General features: G+C 40.9%; 1 protein-coding gene across 3 annotated transcripts in view; it reads left to right on the forward strand.

The window, feature by feature from the left end:
• ZEB1 (zinc finger E-box binding homeobox 1) overlaps positions 1 to 26,358 on the forward strand; it is a 73,161-nt gene that overhangs the window by 42,661 nt on the left and 4,142 nt on the right. For all 3 annotated transcript variants that reach the window (XM_083579323.1, XM_083579324.1, XM_083579325.1), the window contains exons 2-7: positions 5,128 to 5,328; positions 9,786 to 9,848; positions 12,687 to 12,848; positions 16,118 to 16,320; positions 21,517 to 21,622; positions 23,194 to 25,004. In XM_083579323.1, the coding sequence (XP_083435449.1) occupies positions 5,128 to 5,328; positions 9,786 to 9,848; positions 12,687 to 12,848; positions 16,118 to 16,320; positions 21,517 to 21,622; positions 23,194 to 25,004 (2,546 nt within the window). The remainder of the gene's footprint in view (positions 1 to 5,127; positions 5,329 to 9,785; positions 9,849 to 12,686; positions 12,849 to 16,117; positions 16,321 to 21,516; positions 21,623 to 23,193; positions 25,005 to 26,358) is intronic.

Raw genomic sequence — 26,358 nt, forward strand, 5'->3', positions numbered from 1 at the left:
AGAGATACCATTCTCTATAGCATGCACTCGTATGGTCAGTTTGTGACTGGATTTGCTCATTAGGGCTGAACTGTATCTTAAATAAATCCTCACATTTGCATGTGTTTTTAAATAAGTGCCATGGGGGGGGGGGGTCAGCCAGGAGAAGAAATTGGCGTAGGTGCAGGAGGGCATTAACTCTTTCTACTCACCTCAGTTCAGGTGCAAATTATCTAGCCAAAGCTCAAAAAGAAATTGATTCAATAAGGGTGAAAATATGCATTTACTTAAAGCCAAACACATTTTGCGTTCTTGAGAGCTCTTTTCCAGGGATAACTTAATTCAGAGAGATTAAGAATCTCCTGCAATACTTTGACTGTAGTTGGTACATAAAGTTTTTGCTGAAGTATTCAATCTTCTATTTTCAACATTTCAGTTGCCCTTAAAGTAGTCTGAATCAAATAACTGAATTAAAAAAAAAATAACTGTTCACTTAACTGAAATTATAGCAATTTTAGTTATAATTAAGGCTGGTGCATTTTCTCTGGATCAAGGACTGGATCATCAAGGGACTGTATGTAGTACATGTCTCACCTTTCACTCCCAGTGTTAGTTCTCCCCCTATAACTGTTGGATTTCAGTTTCCCCTGCTTTATGTTTCTTCCCAGTTTACTGCTTTTGCCTGTTTTGCTGCTAACACCAATCTCTCAAAAGCTGCACATATATTAAAGGGATATGCTGTTTCTCCATCTCTCAGTGCAATTTTTTTAATTCTGCTGGGTTTATTGTCACTGCTATCGTTCAATGAGAGGTGTGGATACTTCTCGGGGCATTAGGATTGTCTTAACTTGAATTTGGATGATACATAGTATGAAGACGTGTCCCAATTCAGTATTTACTATGGAAGACACTGCAGATACAGTGAGGGGGGAAGTATTTGATCCCCTGCTAAATTTGCCCGTTTGCCCTCTGATGAAGAAATGACCAGTCCATAATTTTAATGGTAGGTTTATTGTAGCTGTGGGAGACAGGAAACCAACAGGAAAACCCCCAGAAACCCAGAAGACAAAAATCAGAGATTGATGTACATTATAATGAGTGAAATAAGTATTTGATTCCCTATCAACCAGCCAGATGTCAGGCTACCTGGTATCTTCACTGTATGTAATGAGCTGAGATTAGAGGCACCTGCTGTAAGGGAGAGGTCTTACCTGTAATCCCAGCTTGTTACAGTACCTATACAAAAGACACCTCTCGACAGAAGCAATCAATCCAGCAGATCCCAAAGTAGCCACCATGACCAAAGATCTGTCCAAGGATGTCAGGGACAAGATTGTAGACCTGCACAAGGCTGGACTGGGCTACAAGACTATTGTCAAGCAGCTTGGTGAGAAGGTGACAACAGTTGGTGCAATAATTCGCAAATGGAAGAAATGCAAAATAACTGTCAACCTCCCTCGGTCTGGGGCTCCATGCAAGATCTCATCTCGTGGAGTTGCAATGATCAGCAGAATGGTGATGAAGCAGCCCAGAACTACACGGTGGGAACTTGTCAATGATCTCAGGGCAGCTGGGACCATAGTCACCATGAAAACAGTTGGTGACACACTACACCATGAAGGACTGAGATCTTGCAGAGCCCACAAGGTTCCCTTGCTCAAGACAGCACATGTACAGGCCCATCTGCAGTTTGCCAATGTACATCTGAATGACCCAGAAGAGAACTGGGTGAAAGTGTTGTGGTCAGATGAGACCAAAATCAAGCTCTTTGGCATCAACTCAACTCGCTGTGTTTGGAGGAGGAGGAATGCTGCCTATGACCCCAAGAACACCATCCCCACCATCAAACATGGAGGGGGACATATTATGCTTTGGAGGTGTTTTTCTCCTAAGGGGACAGGACACCTTCACCACATCGAAGGGACGATGGACGGGACCATGTATCGTCAAATCTTGGGTGAGCACCTCCTTCCCTCAGCCAGGGCATTGAAAATGGGTCAAGGATGGGTATTCCAGCATGACAGTGACCCAAAACACACGGCCAAGGCAACAAAGGATTGGCTCAAGAAGAAGCACTTTAAGGTCCTGGAGTGGCCTAGCCAGTCTCCAGACCTTAATCCCATCGAAAATCTGTGGAGGGAGCTGAAGGTTCGAGTAGCTACACATCAGCCTCAAAATCTTACTGACTTGGAGAGGATCTGCAAAGAGGAGTGGGACAAAATACCTCCTGAGATGTGTGCAACCCTGGTGGCCACCTACAAGAAATGTCTGACCTCTGTAATTGCCAACAAGGGTTTTGCCACCAAGTACTAAGTCATCTTTTGCAAAGGGATCATTCCTTATAATGCACATCAATCTCTGACTTTTGTCTTCTGGGTTTCTGGGGGTTTTCCTGTTGTTATTCTGTCTCTCACAGCTACGATAAACCTACCATTAAAATTATGGACTGGTCATTTCTTCGTCAGAAGGCAAACGGGCAAATTTAGCAGGGGATCAAATACTTGCACCGCCCCCCTCACTGTAGCTCCAAATGCTCAGGTTGTGAGTATTTGTCCGATTTTGGGGAAAGGATATAACTTTCTCCCAGGTCAAATAGCTGGTGTTCTGGGGCAAAGGTGAATGTTTGCTTCCCCTATGGTCCTGTATTGACTTGCATCATTGCATGTTAGAACTGACAGCATTTATTTGCTCTGCATCCTGCTTTAACTCCTAGTCTCTGCTGATGACTCACTAGGCCTGTGAGATTAAGAGGGCAGACTTCATGTGCCAGGCTCACAATTGTCTCTTAGCCCCTGTTTTTTCAAAAGCTGTGCCCATATTTATATATGGGAAAGACTATGAATAAGGCACCTCTATGTTTGATAAATATAATTTAGGGATTTTTTGGAGGGGAGATGGGAGAAGGAGTGGTAGGAGTTATACCACCACAAGGACATGATCATAAACATATATTTTATTATAACCAGCTACATCCAGTGATGCTGCGTGTAATATTCCATCTGGTGACAGTACGTTGACAGTCTTCAATAATGACTAAAAATAACTTACAATTTTTCTTTGTTAGATGGCACACCAACCAACTGATGAGATTTGACCAGTCTCTCTGGGCATGTTTTGCGTGACGGAAACGTCTACCTTCCCGCTGCAGCGGTACCTATTTATCTACTTGCACTGGTGTGCCTTCGAACTGCTAGGTTGGCAGGAGCTGGGACAGAGCAACGAGAGCCCAAGAGGCTCAGTGGTTTAGACCACAGTGCCACCTGCATCCCTAAAAAGTACTGTGCACCCTTCCTCTGGCACCGTTGGTCAAATCAAATACAGTACATATGTGTGTGCCAATTCAGGTCAGCTTCCCTAAAGGGCTGTGTGTGTGGTTGGTTGGTAAAAGATATAACTGGATCTCCTACATAAATAATCTTTCATTCTGAGAAGCAGGCAACCATAAAAAAATCTTAGCTATAGGTAAAACCATAGAGTCATAGTTTCATATGCTGAAGGAGGAACTATGTCTGACGGATCAAAAGTGTCGTTTGTGCTCGTGTATTACCAAAGGGATGGAGGGGGGACATGCAGTACTATGTTTAAGGGAGCGGCAGTGACGTAGCGTGGGTTGTCAGCACCCGGGGCAAGGCAAGTAATTTGCGCCCCCTAACCCGTGGATTTGCGCCCCCTAACCCATGGATTTGCCCTAACCCCAGATGTTGCGCCCGGTGCGGCCGGCCCCCCCTGCACCCCCCACGCTACGCCACTGGGGAGCGGTAGCCTCTAGCTTTGTAGATTGGTATGATAAACAGCTTTAGTTATTGAAGCAGAAATCCTTAATAAATACTTGTAAAGGTTAATGTGTGGTAGAACTGTAACAGTATTAGCTTGATGGTTCAAAACTAGACTAATACCCTTTACAAGTTGGCTTTGAAGGAAACATTGCCGTGTGGGGTGCTCCTGTTCAGTGTCCCGGCCAGTCAGCAGTGTCTTTACACAATACTCCATCCCCTCTGGTTTTTAGCACTTCTCTTTCCTTTCCTTCCTGGTCAGCATTGCGTACCCTCTGAGCATGCTCACTATGGGGGGGTCTGCTTAGGGGGATCTGTTTTCTAAGTTTATCTAATTTGTTTTTTGTTTACTCAAGCATTCAGATACATCCCTATTGCCCATGGGTGGTATAATCAAATTGAAATTACCTAGTTAATGCAAGTACCCATGTCATATGCATATGAAAAATAAAAGCCAACAATAAATTTGCTGAAAATAATTTGAAATGGGACCAGCGGGACTAATGGGACTAATTTTAAATTCTTTTCTTAAATCCATTCTTTCTTCCATCATGGAAGCCAAAGTAGCATACACTTAGAGGAGGCATGCGATGCAACTGCTATGCAACAGTTTGTGCTGAGATATCTAGCTCTCTACTACTTGATTTCTAAAAAGCTCTTAGCCATTATTAACATAGTCTGATTGTTAGTGCAAATACGTAGCTGGCATGGAACAACAATATTCTAACTGAAGTCACGCTGAGAGCTGCCTGCATTGTCCCCAAGCCTCTTGGGCAGTGCCACTCATGGCTGTTGCCATCCTGGAACAAGGTTTAAGAGCAATGGAGAGTGGTCACAGGTCATCAACAACAAACCATAGTATTATGCATTACAGTGGTACCTCAGGTTACATACGCTTCAGGTTACAGACTCTGCTAACCCAGAAATAGTGCTTCAGGTGGCGCGGTGGCAGCAGGAGGCCCCATTAGCTAAAGTGGTGCTTCAGGTTAAGAACAGTTTTAGGTTAAGAACGGACTTCCGGAACGAATTAAGAGCTTAACCCGAGGTACCACTGTACTAGCTTTGTAGTAATATACACTCAGAATTATACTGAATTATACTGTAGGAACTGCTGTGGATCTCTTGCCGTTGCATATTTTTAAAAATAGAACTGCCATAATTACAGGTCTTGATCTGAGTCACCTCAAAGGAGGAGCTGCCTCTGAACATGGGCAGAATGTGTTTTACCATTGATTACAATAATATTCTGCTTCCTGTCAGGAACTGAGGCCTGGCCTCTTAAGTCAGCAAATAGAGCAAATTGTCAGTACACATTGGAAACCAAAAGTTACTAAACAGCGTAGTTACACTGATCTTTCGTTTTGTTTCTCTGCAGTTACCAATTACAATAACGTCGTAGAAACAAATTCTGATTCAGATGACGAAGACAAATTGCACATTGTTGAAGAGGAAAGTATACCAGATGCAGCAGATTGTGATAACAGCGTGCCAGATGATGACTTGCCAAAAGACCATGCAGTATTACCAGAACGCAGTGAAAGAGAAGGAAGTGCAAACAGTTGCTGGGAAGATGAAGGTATGTGTCATCATCAGTGTCTCTACCTAAAAAGTCCTTGCAAACATATATATTAATGTTATAATATATTATATTAATGCAATATATTAACTTTTTACAAAATTGCACAGCACTGAAATGACTGTATTCTGCATAAAAATGAAACAAAAGGGAACAGTTGTTGACTGCTAGCTCAAATAACAGTTATTTTTGGCCCTGATTCAGGTAGATCATCTCCCCCACCCCATTTTACCTAGTGCTGATAGAGTTCCTGCTTCATACAAGAAGTTACCTGTATGGCAGAGAGAAGAGACTTGTGCCACTCATTCTACCATGTAAATGAAGTGCCCGCACCCATTGATTTGTGAGCTGGGGTTGGGTTAATAGTACCAGTTGTGTTCAGAAGTAGCAGGACTAATAAAGTTTTCAGGTTTTTTTCTGTGGGACAACCAGCCTTATATGACCAACATGCTTTAAGTCTAATTAATGCATAAAGGGGTTAATACCATAGAATAAGCTGTCTTGCCAGGCTTAGCAGCATCACTGCCACTTACCTTAGGAGGAAATAGGCAATTAAGCTTATCGTTCTCTCTCAGTGTACCTGATGAACTCACCATGTGAAGATGTCTAAGCTGGTTGTTCTGGCATAGCCACATGGCTTTCACAAGCCGCTCTTCAGTTCCTATAACAATAATTTAGGAACTTTCACCATTGTAATTAAGTCAAGTTTTACTTCCTGTGCAACTTTTTTTGAATGTTGTATGGAAAAGCACATGTTGAAGAGTTTGTAAGTAAACAAATGTTTAACTTACTAGACTTTTGGTATTTTGCTTTGTTGGGAGAAGAGGGACGTTTTGGAACTCACAACAGCATATTTTAAAGGTCTATCTCCACACTTTGCTTTGCTGCATGTTTTGTGATTTTAAATCTCTGCAGGGCTTCTCTCACCAAAGACTACTTGCCCCCAAATCTGGATTTTGGAATCTAAGGAATTCTCCTTTCTATATACCTATTTTTTACTTACGCCAACACTTTCCTCCTTGGTTTTGAAAACAGGTGTCTGAGCAAAATCTGTCCACTGTTCAAATTTGGTTGGTTTCAATTAAGTATTACTTCATTCTGCAGTTTCTTTCATTAAAAGCCCTATGTGTCTTTCTGTAGACATTTTTTGCTTTCATATGCCCCTTATCATGAGTTTAATTTGTCAGGTTGCATGGAATTTTGCTCACATGAAAACGTGTGTAGCCTTAATCACTATTTACTTGGGCTCAAAAGCTTCTTGGTCCTTACCAGTTCACTGGGATGTTGCAGTAGGGATTTGCTAGATCTTGAGACTCAACTTTTTCTGTTTCCTCAGCTTGTTACTCTGACACCCACCAGTAATGATCTGACATAAGAACTTATTATGCTCTTAGGCTCTTTGCCTTTATTCCCCACCTAACCAGCCATGGAGTTCTTTTTCAATGGGATGCCAAGTTGCCATGGGCATGGGCATGGGCGGTGTCTTTTCTGGTTTATGAAATCTCAAATTATTGACAAAGCTGGGAGTGTTTGGGGGGGGGGGTCTAAATGCATTTTCTTCTGCATTTAAGTCGTGTTCATGTTGTTCAGATCTTGACTACCTTGTTGATTTTTTCACCCAGCACAACGAGGTCTTCTTTGGTACTTAAAGAAACATGAAGGCCAACTACGTTCAAGATCTTTTATCACTATTATAACCATTTAACTTTTGCAGAGTTAGATATCAATCTCTGCAAGCCTGCTGACCATTCTGTTTGTTTGCTTCAGCAGTATTGAATTCTGACTTCCACAAACTCCTTAAGATTCTTTTCCTAAATGCTTTTTTCTGTTCCAGCAGAGGAAATGAGCAATTTGTAATTACTTTGCAACAGGAAGACACTCACGTGCCTCTATGAAGTAACCTTTTTTGTGATGATACTACAAAAAGATAGCTAGAGTACATATTGTTGGTTTCAATTAGTCTGTCACTTCTGTTAGATCTCAATGCACTCTCCCAACTTTACTACCAGAGAATGCCAATCAGAAAAAGTAATACACTCCTAGAATTCTATTCTTGTGATACACTTCTCTAAGCCCATGCCTTTACTCTCTCAGCTTCTTACATCATCACCCCAGTTGAATAAATTTTGTATCATATGGAATACTTAAAATATTTGGTGTTACAGACGTTTCACCTCTCTTCTGAAGAAACAAGAAAAGCATTAGATCTGAGTACCATAGGTCAAGGCTTTGAAGTTCCTTGAACCACCTTCTGTGGAATAAAGCAACAACCCAGTCTCTTGTTATATGACATGTCTCAGTTTTAAGAAATGGACAGCTAGATTGAAGGATTGCAATTTTTCTTTTGCTACTACATATTTCTAGTTTTAATTTTTGAAATCTGGTTTATCTGCAGGAGGGGTAACAGGAGGAAGCATGAGATAGATAGATAGATAGATAGATAGATAGATAGATAGATAGATAGATAGATAGATGATAGATAGATAGATATCTGAGGCAAACATTTGGTTTGCACATAATAAATTAGCTTAAATCTATCACTTGGGAATAGTCTGATGACCTATCTGCACATCTCTGTATTTGTGTGAATAAAGCAATACTTAACTAAAGTCTGCTGCTTGAAAGGTTGTGTGTGCTTGTTAGGTCATCCGTAAAGAAGGTAGAACTTCTTAAATGAAGTAGAGTATACCCAAGAATAATTCACATTCTCCAGGGTCATGTTCACATTTGAATTTAAACCTAATTTTATTTCCAGGGCTAAGTTAGAGCTATTTACAGAGGCATGTTGTGAATTCTTTAGGAGGAATCTTCTAAATGGCATCAGCTGCAAGCCCAAGGTCTTTCCTACAGATCCTAGCACAGTTTTCTAGACACTTTCTAAACTCATACACACAGTATAAATAGTGGGGCAGTGTCTCACGTAATTGAAGGCCATGCTTTGAGAGCACACATGGAATCTCCTGTGTATGTAGATTCTGTTTTGGCCATCAACTTCCAAATCCACTATCAATATTTTAAGAAAGAAACGTTACAGAAATGAAAGCTGGCCAAAGTTATCAAGGCCCTGATAACATCTAGATGGATAACTTCAGTGCACCAAGGTTGCCTTTCAAGATTATTCAAAATATAGCAGCAAGCCTGTTAATTAGTACTGACAGAAGAGAATTAATATATCACTATATTTATTGATTTTGCATTTGCAACCCACCCTACACCATGTGGTCCCAGGGCAAGTTACATATGGCTCAGTACAACAAGCTAACCGTGTAAGACATAAACATTACAAGTCCATAAATTAAACCTAATCAACAGTAGGCAGAAACAGCACTGTAGTTGGATGCCAGGAAAGCATAATGCGGTTTGTGCAGGCTTTTAATGGGGTTTAATACCCCTTGTTCAAATTTTCTGCTTATATTTTTAAAATAGATATGAAACTGTTTTTTAAAATGATCCACAATTCTTCTAAAATTTGTTCGGATTTTTACCTGATGGTTTGTTTGCTGATATTGGATTGTTGGATTTTGATCTATATCTATATTTATATATATATATATCTGTCTCTATACAGTATTATTTATATTGGGAACTCCACCAGAAATTACCTTTGACAAGTGAGATATAAATAAATACAGTTTGTACCCAGCTAAGTCATATTTAGAGTAGACCCACTGAACCAACAGTCTTGTATGTCTAAGTATGCCTTGGTTGGATGCAGCTTAGCAGTCAATACAGGACTGGTATATAGCAGAATAAGTGATTGGAAAATGCATCATCTGTTTGCTGCTTTTGCTTAGTAGCAACATTGCATAGTACTTTCATTTCTGCACTGTACTTAACGCTTACAAGAACGTTAATCAGGGCTAGTAAATCTATTGATAAACGTTCTGATTACATGTTCTAATTTTATACTATTATGCCACATTTGCCTTTAGTTTTAGGATTCAAACTCCTAAGTTCTTTTTTACTACTATAGTAAATAAACATATTGTTCCTTGAATTTGGACATTGGAGAGAGTTTCTAACATGTACTGTTGTTAATAATATGCTCAGAGCATTTTTACACAACATACATCTTATTTATGCAAAAGAGGCAACCATGATTAAATATGCAGCAGAATGTCTTATCCATGTTCAAATAACATAATTGTCTGGGCTTCCCAAATCTGCAGAGCGAGGGTCCCTTCCAGTTGGACTTTTGCAGGAGGCACCAGAAATGGTACCTTTTGCAATAGCCTGGTGAGAGAGAGTGGCTAGAAAGTGAACCAAGACTTATGAATTTCAGCTCGTTGCTGTAGTCTGTTTGCTTTCTGTTGTGTAACTGAAAATTTCTGCTTACTGTGGTGCTGGTGTCTGAGGGTGTGCATTTCTCCGATGGCAAGAGACGAAAAGCTGTTTTAAGCAAATGAGGGTTTCTGGATTATGTAAAAGTCTAAACTTCTCTTCTTGTCCTATTTTAGCTAGTAAAGAAGCAAAGGAAATCCTGGGGCCTGAAGCTCAAGCAGATGAATCTGGATGTACAGGTATTTGTCACCAAATTCCTTCATTTGTGTTTGTGGTACTTAGCATATCATTGAGGTTTACATAACAGTGCATGTTCTTGAGGAAGGCTATTATTCGTCTTTCTCTGCCACCCCTCGCCCTTTTGGTCTTTCTGTCTGCACATGAAGCCTGAAGTATGACTAGTGAAGATGACTGGCTTAGACTCCCATTAGAGCCGTTTTGAGGTGTTGCTAGTAAATTATGCAAAGCAATCCCTTCCACTGACTGCAGTGCCTCTGCAGCCTCTTAGCTGCTTTTTGGTTCAGGGAACAAGAGCAATGGATGAACAATTTACTTCTGGTCTGTTGCAAGATCACAACAGAGCATTATGATGGGTCCCAGCTGAGGTAATACTATTAGCCATAATACCTTAATATTACATTTTATGCTTAACAATGTATGTAAAATTAGCTTATATATAATGAGCCACAATATGCCAAGGATGTTTTATTTACTGTAGTTGCCTTATTTTAATTGTATGGAAAATAATGATTCTTCGCATGAGGTTTTAAATTGGCACTATATCCCAACTCTGGGTGAGCGACGTACACCTCTGTAGGGCGTGTTGTCTCCCATAATTATTATTCATACTGCAAGCTCTTGTTAATATTCTGGGGATATAGAGATGTATTTGAAAATGCAATTACCGAAGTGTTCAAAGAATAAAAAAAATAAGGAAGTAAGCAAAAAGAAACAGAAATTTCCCTACCACAATACAAACTCCTACACATGCTGTACTTCCCATACTTAGCTATGAAAAGGAAGTGTTGCATGCATGAATATACATTTTACACTGTGATGCCAAAGAGTGCCCTTTAAATAGACTCTATACAGGTAATTGGGGCTGCTAGATTGTTGCTGTTTCTTCTTCCAGTGCTCTAAACTGAGGTTTTCAAATATTGATTTAGGTTAAAAAGTGAGGTTAGCCATTTTTGAAAAGGCAGGGGGGGTGTATGCAACATGTCTTTTTAGCATCTTTCATGGGTGTGTTTGTTTTTTACAGTTTTGTTTCTCTTCCTGCTTTTTCAAAGAAGAGTTTAAAAATAAACCAGCCAGTAGCAGCAATATTTAAAATTAACAATACTCCCAGCAGTCAGAATTAAAATCAACATTCTACTGGCCTGGCAGAACAAAAAAACTATTTACGATTGTTCTAACAGTCCTTATGGATTGTATCTTGCAGGCTTTCTTTTAGAAGAGAGTTTTATAAGCAGTGTGCCAGGACAGAAAAAAACCCATGGGCCTAATCTCTGGTGGAGAGGGCCCATGGAGAAGGAGGTAGTCCTCTTTTAGATCAGGAGGCATATGGAGTAAGACTTGCCAAATTAGCTCAGGATGCAGAGAGTGTGGAGGTTTATATGCAAATCACTTAATAATATCATGAACTCCAGTTTGCGAGTTGCATGAACTATTTCTACACTGCTAAGGCCCTCTCTCCTATAACTGAGACCTGGGGCAAAGATTTGTATAGGAGCCGGAGGCCTGCGTTAAAGGGAAGGTAAGCAGGGAATGAGATACCAAGGATGTAGTGATGAGTGAAACACCAGAGGCTTTCCTCTGGCACGTCGGGATTTTTCTGTGTTTTCATGAAAAATCCCGAGAGTTCAGAAAGATGTCACCAAACTACCACCAGTTACTACATTCCTGCAAGTTTCAAAGCTATTGCCGCTGTCCCAGTAACATGCTTTCTCCCCTTACCTTGCCGTTGGCAGTGGTCGGAAAGCAGTGGCATCACAGGAAGCAAAAGGGAGCCCTTTTTCCCCAGCCTCCCTCCATCACTTTCATCCACACAGACTTAAGGGATTCTATGGCTAGGAACATTGTGGCAGATGTACCATATATACTTGAATATAAGCCAAAAAAGCCTCCCTCGGTTTATACTCTAGCGAGGCGGGCAGCGGTGCAAGGATGAGCCCTTTCTCGCCGCTCGTCCCTCCACTGCCGCCCGCCTCTCGCAAGGGCAGGCACAGGAGCCGTGGCTGGGAGAGGCGCTGCGCTGTCCTGTGTCTCTCCCAACCAGGCTCCTATGCCTGCTCTTGCAAGCGACAGAGGCGGCAGCGGAGGGACTGCTCCTTCCTCCTCCGCCAGCTTTGCCACTGTTGGCAGCAGCTTGTTCTTCCTCCTCCGCTGCTGCCACCACCAGGTTTGTGGTGTGGTGAACCGGCTTATACTCGAGTCAATAAGTTTTCCCAGTTTTTTGTCCTAAAATTAGGTGCCTCAGCTTATGTTCGGGTCGGCTTATACTCGAGTATACAGTGGTACCTCTGGTTACGTACTTAATTCGTTCTGGAGGTCCGTTTTTAACCTGAAACTGTTCTTAACCTGAAGCACCACTTTAACTAATGGGGCCTCCTGCTGCCGCCACACCGCCGGAGCATGATTTCTGTTCTCATCCTGAAGCAAAGTTCTTAACCACAGGTACTATTTCTGGATTAGCGGAGTCTGTAACCTGAAGTGTATGTAACCCGAGGTACCACTGTATACGGTAGTTTCCTTCAAGAACTCCTATATGGCACTGTAGTTCTCTTAAAGAGCTGCTACAGCTACCATGATGCTGCTTCAAGCCTTGGCAGTATTTTAAATGGAATGACCAAAAAAGGAGAAATAAAGAGTTATTTGTTCCAGCATGCAGACTCTGGCCCAGACTTTTATATCATTGTCTGCATGTTTTAAAGCTTCTCTCCATAGTTATGAAGGCTGTGACATGTCTCCTTTAAAAATGAAAGCTGAATTCTAATATCTGTTAGATATGAAAAAATTCTGATATCTGTTAGAATATGAAATTCTCTCATTCTTCACAAATTGTCTTTTACTTCTAGTGAAAGAAGATGAATGTGATTCTGATGCAGAAAATGAACAAAATCATGACCCTAATGTTGAAGAATTTCTGCAACAAGACGATACAGCAGTTATCTACCCTGAAGCACCTGAGGAGGATCAAAGACAAGGAACACCAGAAGCCAGTGGCCAGGATGAAAATGGTTAATATTACTTCTGTTTTCTGTACAGTGGTGCCCCACAAGACGAATGCCTCGCAAGACGGAAAACCTGCTAGACGAAAGGGTTTTCCGTTTTGGAGGTGCTTCGCAAAACGAATTTCCTATGGGCTTGCTTCGCAAGGCGAAAATGTCTTGCGAGTTCCTGCGGGGGTTTTTTCCTTTCCCCCCCCCCTTTTTCTCAAGCCGCTAAGCCGCTTATCAGCTGATCCACTAAGCCGCTTAACAGCTGATCCGCTAAGCCGCTTAACAGCTGATCGCTAAGCCGCTTATCAGCTGGTCCGCTAAGCCGCTTAACAGCTGATCCGCTAAGCCGCTTAACAGCTGATCACTAAGCCGCTTATCAGCTGATCTGCTAAGCCGCTAAGCCGCTAATAGCACTAATCCGCTAAGTCGCTAATGGGCTTGCTTCGCAAGACGAAAAAACCGCAAGACGAAGAGACTCGCGGAACGGATTCTTTTCGTCTTGCGAGGCACCACTGTAATTTGTAAAATGGTTTTATTGGAAGCAAGCACTGTATACATTGGCTTCCATTTTGAAATTAAAAGTATGAATGATGGCATTTCCACAGAAAAAAACCATAGGCTTTTAAATGCAGTCAAAATCCAAAATATAACCTTTGTGTTAAAATTTTATTTATCATTAGGATATCCTGTGTGTTTCTCATATTCCCCATATATTAATACTCTGTTATAATTCAAATCTGATTTAGGGTTAAGCGCATAGATTATTTCTTCTAAGTCCATGTGCTAAATGCCACTATAACTAACATATATTTACAGGGGGAGGACTGGTTCTCTCAGTCATTATTGTTGAAATATTTGTGCCAGTCTTGTGCAGGGTGTAAGAAACTGCATGGTTTCAGTAGGGAGCATGGACTTTAAAGCAGTGGTGGAAAGAGTAACGGTTGCATAGGGCAGAATAAGGTGGAAGTGGCCCTACAAGCCGATGCTGGTGAGAAGGATCTTTGCTGAAAAGTAGGAATTGAAAGAGCAGTGCCCAATGTGGGAAATAGAACAGCCTCTCCCATCTGCACTTCCTCTTTCCCCCTTTTTCATGTCCTCCTTAAGACCAAATCATATGCAATACCGGAGAACCTTAAATTTTTTCTTTTAACGCAGCCACAGGAAGGCATCCAAAGTTAATCAGAGTGTGGCACTGGGAGGGAGTGTTTCCCCACACCATTTTCTTGACTGAACTAGCTCCTGTGGAGCTCATTTTTTAAGAAAGGAAACACACACACACACAGTGCAGCAGCTTCAGGGAGTTAAAGTTATGAGGATGAGGAGAAGAAGAAGAGTTTGATATCCCACTTTATCACTACCCAAAGGAGTCTCAAAGCAGCTAACATTCTCCTTTCCCTTCCTCCCCCACAACAAACACTCTGTGAGGTGAGTGGGGCTGAGAGACTTCAGAGAAGTGTGACTAGCCCAAGGTCACCCAGCAGCTGCATGTGGAGGAGCGGAGACGCGAACCCAGTTCACCAGATTATGAGTCTATCGCTCTTAACCACTACACCACACTGGCTGAGGGCAGGTAACCCCTGTATTTAAAAAGGGCAGGCAGAAGACGAGCCCTAATCACCCCACTGAACACGCACACACACACACACACAAATCCACCCATCCCTAACATCCACCAAGGAAAAAGCAAAACACACACCCCGATCCTCCAAACTTACAAGTCAGCGGTAGGGTCCCCCTTCTTTTTCTTTCCTGAAAGCGTTTCTTCTGGTGTCTGCAAGCTGAAGCATGGGCTCCTCCTTTTCTATGAAAATGTGTCTGGCCCTACCTAGGGCTCTGGGGCATTTTGAGGAAAAGGAAGGGAAGAGCGTTGGGCAGATGGAGGCCTGCTCTTCTCTGTCTAGCACATTGGAAGGTGCGGAGGGGCTCAGCCACCATGGAGGATGTCTGGAGGCATTGTGATGCCCAAGGCTACTGTACTGGGTACTCCAGAGCTAAATACTTCCTCAAATGCCACTGTTCTGATCAAAATCAGAGCTCCCTGTCCCCATGGCTTCTTTTAAGGGCTGGAGACTGGGGAAGTCAAGTAATCTGATCTCAGATTTCCACTATGTCTCATTGTAATCCTTTGGATAAGGTCCCTGCCAAACTATACTTTACGGTGTCTATTGTATGGGTCATTCCATATCAAGTGATCCAACTTTTTTACCTCATGTCATCCAGTTTTCTCAATATTTTGTACACTTGTTGAATGATCAAAACTAAGTTTAAATGGAAAATTTTAATTTTTCATCTCATCCTGTTTTTGAGTTCAATTTTTTGAAATTTCAAGCCCTCATAAGTCAAAAATGGGATGAAATGAAAAATTAAAAATTTAGATTTAAATTTGGTTTTGATAATTCAACAAGTGTACACAATATTAAGAAAATTGGATGACATGAGGTAAAAAAGTTGGATCACTTGATATGGAATGAATCATATATTAAATGCTTTTGAAATTTTATGTGATGGTAATTTACAGCAGTAAATTCCAAATTAATAGGAAGTGCCTTTTTATGGCACTCCATAAAAATAACCTTGGTATTAACCACTGTGAAATGTCTTCAAAATAAAACTACTTTTTAAAGGGTTGGCTAGCTTTACTAGTATTAGTAGCCAGTTTGTATTCTTTTATAAAGAAATTAGAAGTGTTCTGTAAAACCCTCCACAAAGTTATTGTGAGTTACCCCTGATCAAAATATGAAAACGAGCAGTTGAAGAGCTATGGTGAGTGACTTGGAAGCTTTTAGTCAGCTTTAAAAGGAACTCAGAGTGATCCTGTACCCATGTACAAATGCCATTTTGTACATCACTAAAGTAATTAGGACTTCTGACTGGATATGTACAAAATGGCATTTGTGCTATAGTAGGGTATGTGTCAGTGTGGGTGTAGAATTTCCTTTCCCATTGCTATTGGGTCATTTCACCATTCATCAAGGCTATCCTAAGAAATTCAGAACTTGTTAGATATCTATTTACAATTTATATCCTTAAAGTAAGAGTCAGGGCAGTGCAAGCAGGCATCCACCTACACAACTGGGCTTTTCCCTCCCCCTGTGCAGTCCCAAATCTGCTCTTTAGGTTGGGATGTATGTTGAACTGGAGGGAGGGGAGAAAAACCAAGAGTCCTGTTGTGCAAGTGGATTTTCAGGTGGACGGTTTTGGATGTTGCCCTAAATGTACTGATTCATTTGTTTATTCACTATGCTGCAATAATTAGCCCCCTAAAATGTTTCCTTATTCTTCTTCAGGCACGCCAGATGCATTTTCCCAGCTGCTTACATGCCCTTACTGTGATAGAGGGTACAAACGCTTTACCTCTCTGAAAGAACACATTAAATATCGCCATGAAAAAAATGAAGATAACTTTAGTTGCTCCTTATGCAGTTACACGTTTGCATATAGAACACAACTTGAACGCCATATGACATCACATAAATCAGGAAGAGATCAAGTAAGTGATAAAGTACATATCCAATGCACTGTTTGAAACTTAAACCATTTTGGTATTGTGTTCATTTGAGTATACTTGCATAAACAAGTGTGTTTAGAGTATTCTTGCCTTGATATACAGTATATTCAACAATGTGCTATTAGAATAACAGGAGCAATGTGATGTTGTGCTCTTCTGATAGTTCTATCAATGTAAAAATTTCAGCTTGCCCAATGGGATGGTCTCCTCTTCTGCCCCTATGCACTGTTGTGGTGTTTCTCCATATCCCCAGAGCCAACTGGGGAGCAACGCAAAGGAAGGAAAGCAGGGAGTCCTGTTGCCCTATAGCAGGACCCATTGCACTGGCTCCCGTTAACACACCTACTTAGTTGAATCCAGACTATAACAGCTTTTAGCAAAGCATGTTTACCAGGGCGTTTTGTATTGGCTGCATGACTGGGCTAAGATGATTTTATTAGAATCCTTAGGTGAAAATAACACTAATATCTTACGTTTATTTTCTCTTGCTCATTTCTGGATTCTGTTGCTGAACAAAAGCCTCAGGGCTTCGTATAGAGAATTATCGGCATACTAGTCACAGATAACAAGAGAGGGCAGGTGATATGATAACTTTTGTTAAACCAAATTCTGTAGGGGAAAGGTGTTGATAGTTACAGAAGGGAAAGACTTACAGAAATATCTCCACTAATAAAGCTGTGAAATGATACCACCCATGATGTAGAGCACTGAAGCACGTTGTAAAACTAAAATCATGAGAGATGAGTAACCTGGGGCCATCGCTGCTCCTGACACCATGCAGATGCCACTACAGCAATTGCACGAGTGATTGCAGATTGTTGTATAGATATCACACCTCAGAGATGTTCTGGCAGGCAGCCAATATACAAACAATACACAGTGTCTTGCAAATAATATGGTCAGCCGCCAACGCCTGGTCAACATAAAATAGATAATATTTTTTATTTATTAAAAGATGAATATGTTTTTCAGAGCAACCCCCACCCCCTCCCAAGGCTACTGTGCTGCATTCTAACATTTCTACTGGACATTTCCCCTCTTAAGACTAATGGTTTAGGGCAACCGCATAATATGTTTGAAAAAAACAGTAACTTGTGGCAAGAAAATTGAAACTTTGTGGCAGAATACTGTCAGCTGCCCTGTGATCCTCAGATGAATGGCAATAAATATTTAATAAATAAAATAGGTAAATAAATAAACTACTCATTTTTATTGGTTCAGTGTGGTTTGTTCTATGTTTGGAAGCAACCAAAATATGTGAACTTTGCATATTTCTTAGACGGGTTTGTGGCTAGTAACTTCTGCTTCAAATATCATATTTACATAAACAGGAATATACATATATTCCTAAAAATATTTCTATATATTCCTAATGATAGATAGATGGATAGATAGATGATAGATAGATAGATAGATAGATAGATAGATAGATAGATAGATAGATAGATAGATAGATAGATATTCTTACTGGTTGCACATTTGTAACATAGCTTCACTTGCATTTTCCTGATTCATAAAGTAGGTGTTGCAAAATTTCTTCCAAGTCCGTTATCCTTGACATTGGAAGCCTGACAAAATGCTTTCTTGTCATGAATCTCTGACAAAGGGATCCCAAGAAACCTTTTCAAGAACGTGGCATTCTAACAAGAGTGACTTGCCAAGAATGACTTTGCTATTTATTATGATTCCTTCTCATTTATTTATAGCAATGCCCAGTAAGAGTTTGAATGTATATATGAAATACAACTGAGTTGCTAAATCACTTATAAGTTATGGGCCTTTATCGTCTAGAAGCCACCTTGCATTTTATCTGCAATTTGCAGAATTACTGTATTGCTTATTTACATTGCATGGCCTGCCAAGTGCTCCCCGTTTGGGGACTGAGTACCAGATATATATACGCAGCCATTGTGACTTGTGTGAGTCACAATGACTTGTGACAGGAAAACAAGTCTTCCATGTCTACGTTGTTCACATGGTGCAGAGGCCTCCCTGGGTGCTCTGCCTTATATATTGTTAACTCAGTGGCAGCTTCAATGTGCTCCAGGTGTGATTACCTGGGGACCACTATGTATAAAGTGGCCCTCAGCATGGAAGAAATGTGCATAGGTGGAACAGCTACCTAGAGACCAGAAACACTGCTTCTCATTAGCTCCAAGTTCTTATTGCACATGTTTTCCCTGTCTAAAAAGTATAAGAGTGGTTTTAAAAAAAGTATAAGGACAGAATGTCTCTTCCATGCCCTTAAGAATTTAAGTTTCATAGTCACGACAGTGTTTGATTTAGTGTTGGGCAAAATGCCTTTCACACGCGCACTTCACTATTTTGTTCTTGGGCTGGATTTGGGAGTGGCAATGTGTTGAGGTGGGGCAGATTTACTGCTGCTGGTGATTCCTGGTTTTCTTGGGCATCCCACAGTACTCCAGAAGGAAGACATCTGAAGCCACATGATGTCAGAGTGAGAGTTATACTTCCTGTCCTCACTCTGCAGTCTTATGAGTTTATACAGAAAAATGCCACCCAGCAAGAGCTGAAAATGTCATCATGGTCAGGACCCTGAATTGAGTGGTGAATTGAGCAAAGACGGCGGGGGGGGGGAGCAATGGAGTTGTTTCCTTGCACACATATCCCAAACCCCAACTTTTGGGCTGAAAGGTTTCTTTTAATACAACTTTTGGACTCAGCAGAGGCCTCTTTGTAAGATATACAAGATATACATAATGCCCTATTGGGCATATAGAGCATTTGTAGGCCTGATTGATTGCCGAGCACTATCTGTTTGAACCATTAATGTTCTCAATGGCCCTTGGCAAGTCCAGATCCCAGCCTCAGTTATTTATACAACTTGGGGAACAACAACAACAACAACAACAACAACAACAACAACAACAACAATAATAATATATTATTTATACCCTGCCCACCTGGCGGGGTTTGCCCAGCCACTCTGGGTGGCTTCCAACAAAATATTAAAAATAAATCATCAAACATTAAAAACTTCCCTAAACAGGGCTGCCTTCAGATGTCTTCTAAAAGTCGGATATTTGTTTATTTCCTTGACATCTGATGGGATGGGAGGGTGTTCCACAGGGCGGGCACTACTACCGAGAAGGCCCTCTGCCTGGTTCCCTGTCACCTCACTTCTCGCAGGGAGGGAACCACCAGAAGGCCCTCGGAGCTGGACCCCAGTGTCCCGGCTGAATGATGGGGGTGGAGACGCTCCTTCAGGTATACTGGGCCGAGGCCGTATATATAACGATTCACCTCACTTTGCTATTGTGATTATGGTGATGAGAGCAGCACCTAAACTTGTTAAAGGGCTGAATAGTAACTCATGCTTTTGATGTCTTACTGCCTTTAACACAAAGTTGATCCCTCTGTTGTGCGTACTTAGCAAACAGCCAGTCGTTTATTTTAATTATTTATAACTGCCTGCAATATTTCATGGATTTTCTCTGCCTCCTGGTATCTGTTAGGGGATCCATAGCTGTGGGTCACGATTTCAAATCAGGAACCTTCACTTGTTTCTTCCCTGTTGGAAATCTGCACTGGAGAGTCTGCCATGGGAACTGCCGGTCCAGTCCTTTTCCATTAAAGTTAATGGGGGACATTTCACTGCAAAACTTTAGCAAATGCCTAATTCAGATGAGCATTTATAGGAATACAAAAACCCATAAATAAACACTGTAAAGTTCAATGGGAAAATTAATCTATGTCCCCAAATTAATGGGGCTTTAAAAGACTGGCTTGTGATTCAATAAATTAGGACTAGTATATAACCTAGTAAAATAGTACCTTTGCACAATTTTTTTTTTTGTTTCATGATAACATGTTTACTGTGAACTGCACTTCTTTTTATTAAAGCAAATTCACCCCAATAACAAGACAATTCTGCATATTGCCCTGTACATTCACTTCAATGCCAGGTATGGGCTGTTTTTCCTAATATTGCAGTGAGCTGGGCAGCCCTTTCTTGTGTGGGACTCCATTGTTTTGTTCCATTTCATAGAAGTGTTTTCCCTAGATCCCTTGTTGGTGCAACAAATTATAGTAGATGGGGGGCAAAAATGTATCCACTGCATTGGCAGAATTGCATGTATTTTCTCATACCTACCAACCTTGTGGGATGCTATTTTGAGTAGTCATGAATGAGCATATGCAGCTTCTACCAAATGCAGGCTGGAGCCCTGGGCACCTTTGAATTGTGGAAACTTGACTTGAGCAGCTCAGATCAAAGTGAATTATACAGTGTAAAGGTTGAAAGCTGCTTGATACATCTTTTTTTACTTCCAGAAAGTTTCTCGAGTATCAAGGTAGACAAGGATTTCTGGAATCTTAACTCTTATGTAACTTTGAACTTAGCTGAATCCAATTAGTGTGTGCTTAATAAAAACATTTTAAATGCAAGAAAGAACAAATTTCCCCCTGAATAGTAAAAACATTACCTACTACAAAGACAACTCTTGCATAAATCTCAATTCCATGTCTTATCTGTTGAGTCCTAAAAAATAAGTAAGCCTGAAGGGCTAAATCATATTGCAAAAATTTTAGGATGTGTTGACTAGTTCTTTATTTACAAAATAGTTACATGGCTTCAACATAACTTATTAATGCTGATTATTAGTTATATGTGAGCTCTACTAACTTTTGAAATATGATTTCTGTGTATTTATTTGGAGAATGATTTGTGACTGGGTGCATTTGTTACTGGACCATCTTCCCTAGAGCAGCCCTGTGATGTCGTTACATAAAGGAATTCGAGGCCAACAGTAAGAGCCGGAAGCATGTAAATGGAAAAATCAAGTCAAATAATTAAAATTTAAACAGGCTTTAATGTTTCTTTGTCTCATAACCCAGATTCTTTGGATGTCTTTTACAAATAGAATAAGGGAATGCCTTGTTGAATTTCCTAGACATGTAAAATGCCAATACAGTCTCTACCTGAAATTTTGATAGAGGGCAAAATTATTTTGTGGCTTATTTTTCTAACTTTGCTCACCCGTTTTCTTGCTAGTTTGTATTTCACAAGCAATATCTTCAATCACCTGATGATTTTTTTAACTCTATTAAAATTTTATCTTTTTTTTCCTATTGCAAATGAGAGATTCCTCACTTGTGTGTTTCGTTATACCTGTTTTCTCTTTATCTTCTGATTGATATCCACATTCTGTCTTACAGAGACATGTAACTCAATCTAGTGGTAACCGAAAATTCAAGTGCACTGAATGTGGAAAAGCTTTCAAATATAAACATCACTTAAAGGAACACCTACGAATCCACAGTGGTAAATATCTTAAGTCCTGCTTGTCAGTATAAAGTGTTGCATACCACTTGCTATGTTAAAACTATACCAAATTATAGCCTGCAGCATAAATTATGTGTTTTGGTGTGTTGAACATAATTTGTCAGGTAAGATATAGTGATAATAGGTAAGATATAGTGAAAGCATAAAATATGTTAAGGAGGCTCAATAAAGAAGGTTTACTGTACATTATCAAAGCTGTTCTTCGACTGTATGACCCTTGTTCTGGCTAAATTGTAAGGTGGCACTAAGTTGTTTCAGCCATTGGATATCCAGTGTTGGTACTGAGAAGTGGTGATTTTAAAGTTTATACTTATTGATGTTGGGTTGTATCCAAAGGCATTTTCCATTCATGGGTAGTAATAATAATAATAATAATAATAATAATAATAATAATAATAATAATAATTTTATTATTTATACCCCGCCCATCTGGCTAGGTTTCCCCAGCCACTCTGTTTTACACCTTGCATGAGAAAATATAAATAACAATATGATGTTCAATCTGTGCATCAGCTTCTGCAAGCAAAACCACAAGAACTGTTATAGATCCTACCTGAGATAAAGTACTGTATTACCTCTGGAACAAGCATTTATGGAACAGCAAGCGCAGCTATTTTCTTTCTGCTGGTTAAATGTTTGGTTCATGCAGCTATAGCTGTCATATGCCATCCATTTCCTGGATTTTGCCTTTAAAAAAACTTCTTTTGCCCTTTTCTGGCACGGGGGGGGGTGTACAATGCCATTTATTGGTTCAGCTGAACAGATGAGCTTTTGGACACTTATCTTAGATGATGTGCAGATTTTATAAATGTGTGAAATCTTGATATTCCCCCCCCCCATAGAAAATGTAGTACAGTCCAGAAAAAAATAGTGGTGATTAAATCCCTACCTTTGGAGAGAAAATGCATAGTTAAATGTTTAAGTACCATTGAGGGGATTTAGCGATAGCTAACATTCATTGGATTGTGCCTTTTGCAGTGGCGTAGCGTGGGTTGTCAGCACCCGGGGCAAGGCAAGTAATTTGCGCCCCCTAACCCGTGGATTTGCGCCCCCTAACCCATGGATTTGCGCCCCCTAACCCATGGATTTGCCCTAACCCCAGATGTTGCGCCCGGTGCGGCCGGCCCCCCCTGCACCCCCCACGCTACGCCACTGGCCTTTTGCATTGTTTTTTGAAGGCTTTGGTGCAGTTACTTGAAAGGGTAGTATATGTGTGCATATGAATTGGCTTATCATTAGTTTTGCATCTGTAGATTTTGAAGAGCTGCTGAGCAGATATTGCACCGGATCCAAGGTGTCCTTCCACATGTGAAAAGCACTTTCTGCTGATGCAAGTTAGAATGTTGTGCAAATAAAGTGAAGCTACACACAAAGTGTTCCACATCTTATGGAAGCATGATTGCTGTAGAGCCTACTTTTTTGTAGCAGTGTGCGAGCTGTTGTGCTTGCAGCTATTATCCTTCTAGACTCTTTCAATCCAAGCTATAATTTATTAGTTCAGATTCCTAGATTATAATGGCTTTTTTCTTTCTTTTTTTATACCTCTATAGGAGAGAAGCCATATGAGTGCCCAAACTGCAAGAAACGTTTTTCCCATTCTGGTTCCTACAGCTCTCACATAAGCAGTAAGAAATGTATTGGTTTGGTGCCTGTGAATGGCCGGGCACGATCAGGGCTCAAGACATCTCAGTGCTCTTCCCCTTCCCTTTCTGCATCGCCGGGTAGCCCAGCAAGACCACAAGTACGACAAAAGATAGAGAATAAGCCGTTACAAGAACAGCTCCCCATTAACCAAATTAAAACTGAACCTGTGGATTATGAATTCAAGCCCATAGTGGTTGCTTCAGGAATCAACTGTTCAGCCCCTTTGCAAAACGGGGTTTTTAGTGGTGGTGGCCCGTTACAGGCAACCAGTTCTCCTCAGGGTGTGGTGCAAGCTGTTGTTTTGCCAACCGTTGGTCTGGTGTCTCCAATAAGTATCAACTTAAGTGACATTCAAAATGTACTTAAAGTTGCCGTTGATGGCAATGTAATAAAACAAGTGTTGGAGAACAGTCACACCAATCTTCTTACATCCAAAGATCAAGAAACAATCAACACTGCATCCATACAGCAAGCTGGACATTCCCTCATTTCAGCTATCAGTCTTCCTTTGGTTGATCAAGATGGGACAACCAAAATTATCATCAACTACAGTTTGGAACAACCTAGTCAACTTCAGGTTGTGCCACAGAATCTGAAAAAAGAAATCCCCACCCCAACAAACAGCTGCAAAATCGAAAAGTTGCCAGAAGATCTTAGGGTGAAATCTGAGAAAGAAAAAAGCTTTGATGGAGAGACCAATGATAGCACTTGCCTTCTTCGTGCCGACTGCCCAGGAGAATCCAATGCACTTCAAGAATCAAAGCACTATGATATCAGAAATCCCACTCAGCCATCTCAGCTCAGCGGTGCAGAAGCTGAGAAGTCCGAACCCTCTGTTTCACCAGAAACAGGGGAGGCTAATCTATCTCCTGGCCAACCCCCTCTAAAAAATCTTTTATCCATTCTAAAAGCCTATTATGCATTAAATGCACAACCAAGCTCAGAAGAGCTCTCAAAAATTGCCGACTCAGTAAATTTGCCATTGGATGTAGTAAAAAAGTGGTTTGAAAAAATGCAAGCTGGCCAAATTTCTGTACCATCATCAGGACCATCTTCCCCTGAACCTGACAAATTAAAAAATTCTGTGGATAATGATGACCGCGCAGGACTGGAAACGGCAAATGAACACCAGGACGGCACGTCTAATTCTGAAAGCTCCCTCAAGGTAGATAAACCACAGACTATATCAACAGGATCAGCTCAGAATGGTTCGCGGAGTAACACAGCATCCCCATCACCCCTTAACCTCTCTTCATCTAGAAATTCACAGGGTTACGTGTACCTTAATGAAGGTGTCCAGGAAGAGCCACAAATAGAACCTCTTGACCTTTCACTACCAAAGCAACATGGAGAAACATTAGAGCGATCTACTATAACTAGTGTTTACCAGAACAGTGCTTATTCTGTCCAAGAAGAACCATTGAACTTGACTTGTGCAAAAAAAGAACCGCAAAAGGACAGCAGTATTACAGACTCTGAACCAGTTGTAAATGTAATCCCACCAAGTGCCAATCCCATTAATATTGCTATACCTACAGTCACTGCCCAGTTACCTACAATTGTTGCCATTGCTGACCAGAACAGTGTTCCATGCTTACGAGCTCTTGCTGCCAATAAGCAAACCATTCTTATCCCACAGGTAGCTTATACGTATTCAACCACCGTTAACCCTACAGTTCAAGAAACACCAAAACAGATGCAGGCCAATGGAAGTCAGGTACCTGAACCAATATATGATTATGTATTTTAATTAATGAGGCAAACATATAAAGTCACAAAGTAAGGTTGGGGGAATGAAGTGTTCATTTTGCTAATATTAAATTATTCTGACTAGCTGCATTTAGCTAATACGAGTTAGAATGAATTTTCTGTGCAAATACCTCACACTTAATGTAAGCAAGGCCTTTCATTCCATACGCCAGACACCATTTAGCTTTACTGTGGACTAGATGCAGATGACGACAAGAATTTGAGTCTGGTATTGCAATTTCCTTTTCCATGTGGCCATGCCTACACAACGTGACTTATCATAGCCTCTACAATGGTAATGTTACACACCTTTGACCTGTGTCCATTATATTCTGAGGCACGTTCCAAAATATTTTGGGGGGTATTTTAACAATCAATTCCTGCATTTTCTAATTATGTAACCAAATTCTTAGCCCTTTACTGAATATTCTCTAATTTTGATCATTCCTAAAGAAATGTGCATGCTACTGCAAAATACTGATCTGCCCAATAATTGCATTGTTTCGTGGCTTTTTTATATTGTTACAATTTTCTGGTTACTGCTTGATTATAGTGCCATATTCCGTCTCCATCATCCTCATTTAGCCCAATGCCTTTTAGCCTTTTAATCAGCCGAATAAGCCATATGATTCTGTTTGCGGGTGTCTAAGATGTTATTCCATGATGTTGTTGCCATAGCCAGTCACATTAAATCGCAATAAGGGCAGATGAAGTCAAAGGCAGTGAGTGTGAATGGGTTGTATCAAGCATAGGCAAACTCGGCCCTCCAGATGTTTTGGGACTACAACTACCATCATCCCTGACCACTGGTCCTGTTAGCTAGGGATGATGGGAGTTAAAGTCCCAAAACATCTGGAGGGCTGAGTTTGCCTATGCCTGGGTTATATAAACTCTAGCCTGGTGATTAGTCAGGTGTGCTACAGACACCTCAACAAGTGCTACTCTCCCTAGCAAGGACTCATCCCAGCTGTAGTTTGGTTACAGGAAACTGTCTGACTGCTGCTAACATGGAGTCTTCACACAGTCCAGGCAGGAAAAGCCATCCTTGGCGTAGATGTCTAGTTATGAGGCAACGGGGGGGGGGGGCTTCTACTGCTACATGAGTGTCTGCTATGCAGTAATGCACCTAACATCCTGGGAGCTAGATGCAAATGCTGGCAGGCCAGACACCCAGTCCCCATATTCCTTTTTATGCACAAGCAGCTGTTTGTACCTTATTCTCCATATGTTGTAGGATGCAACTAATGTGTGTCACTGGTCTAACTATTAAATTACTGAGGGAAATCAGTTTCTAAGTGACTGATTATGTAGTGATCACGTTA

The sequence above is a fragment of the Podarcis filfolensis genome, assembly GCF_964270895.1.
Source record: "Podarcis filfolensis genome assembly, chromosome: 12".
NCBI lineage: Eukaryota > Metazoa > Chordata > Lepidosauria > Squamata > Lacertidae > Podarcis > Podarcis filfolensis.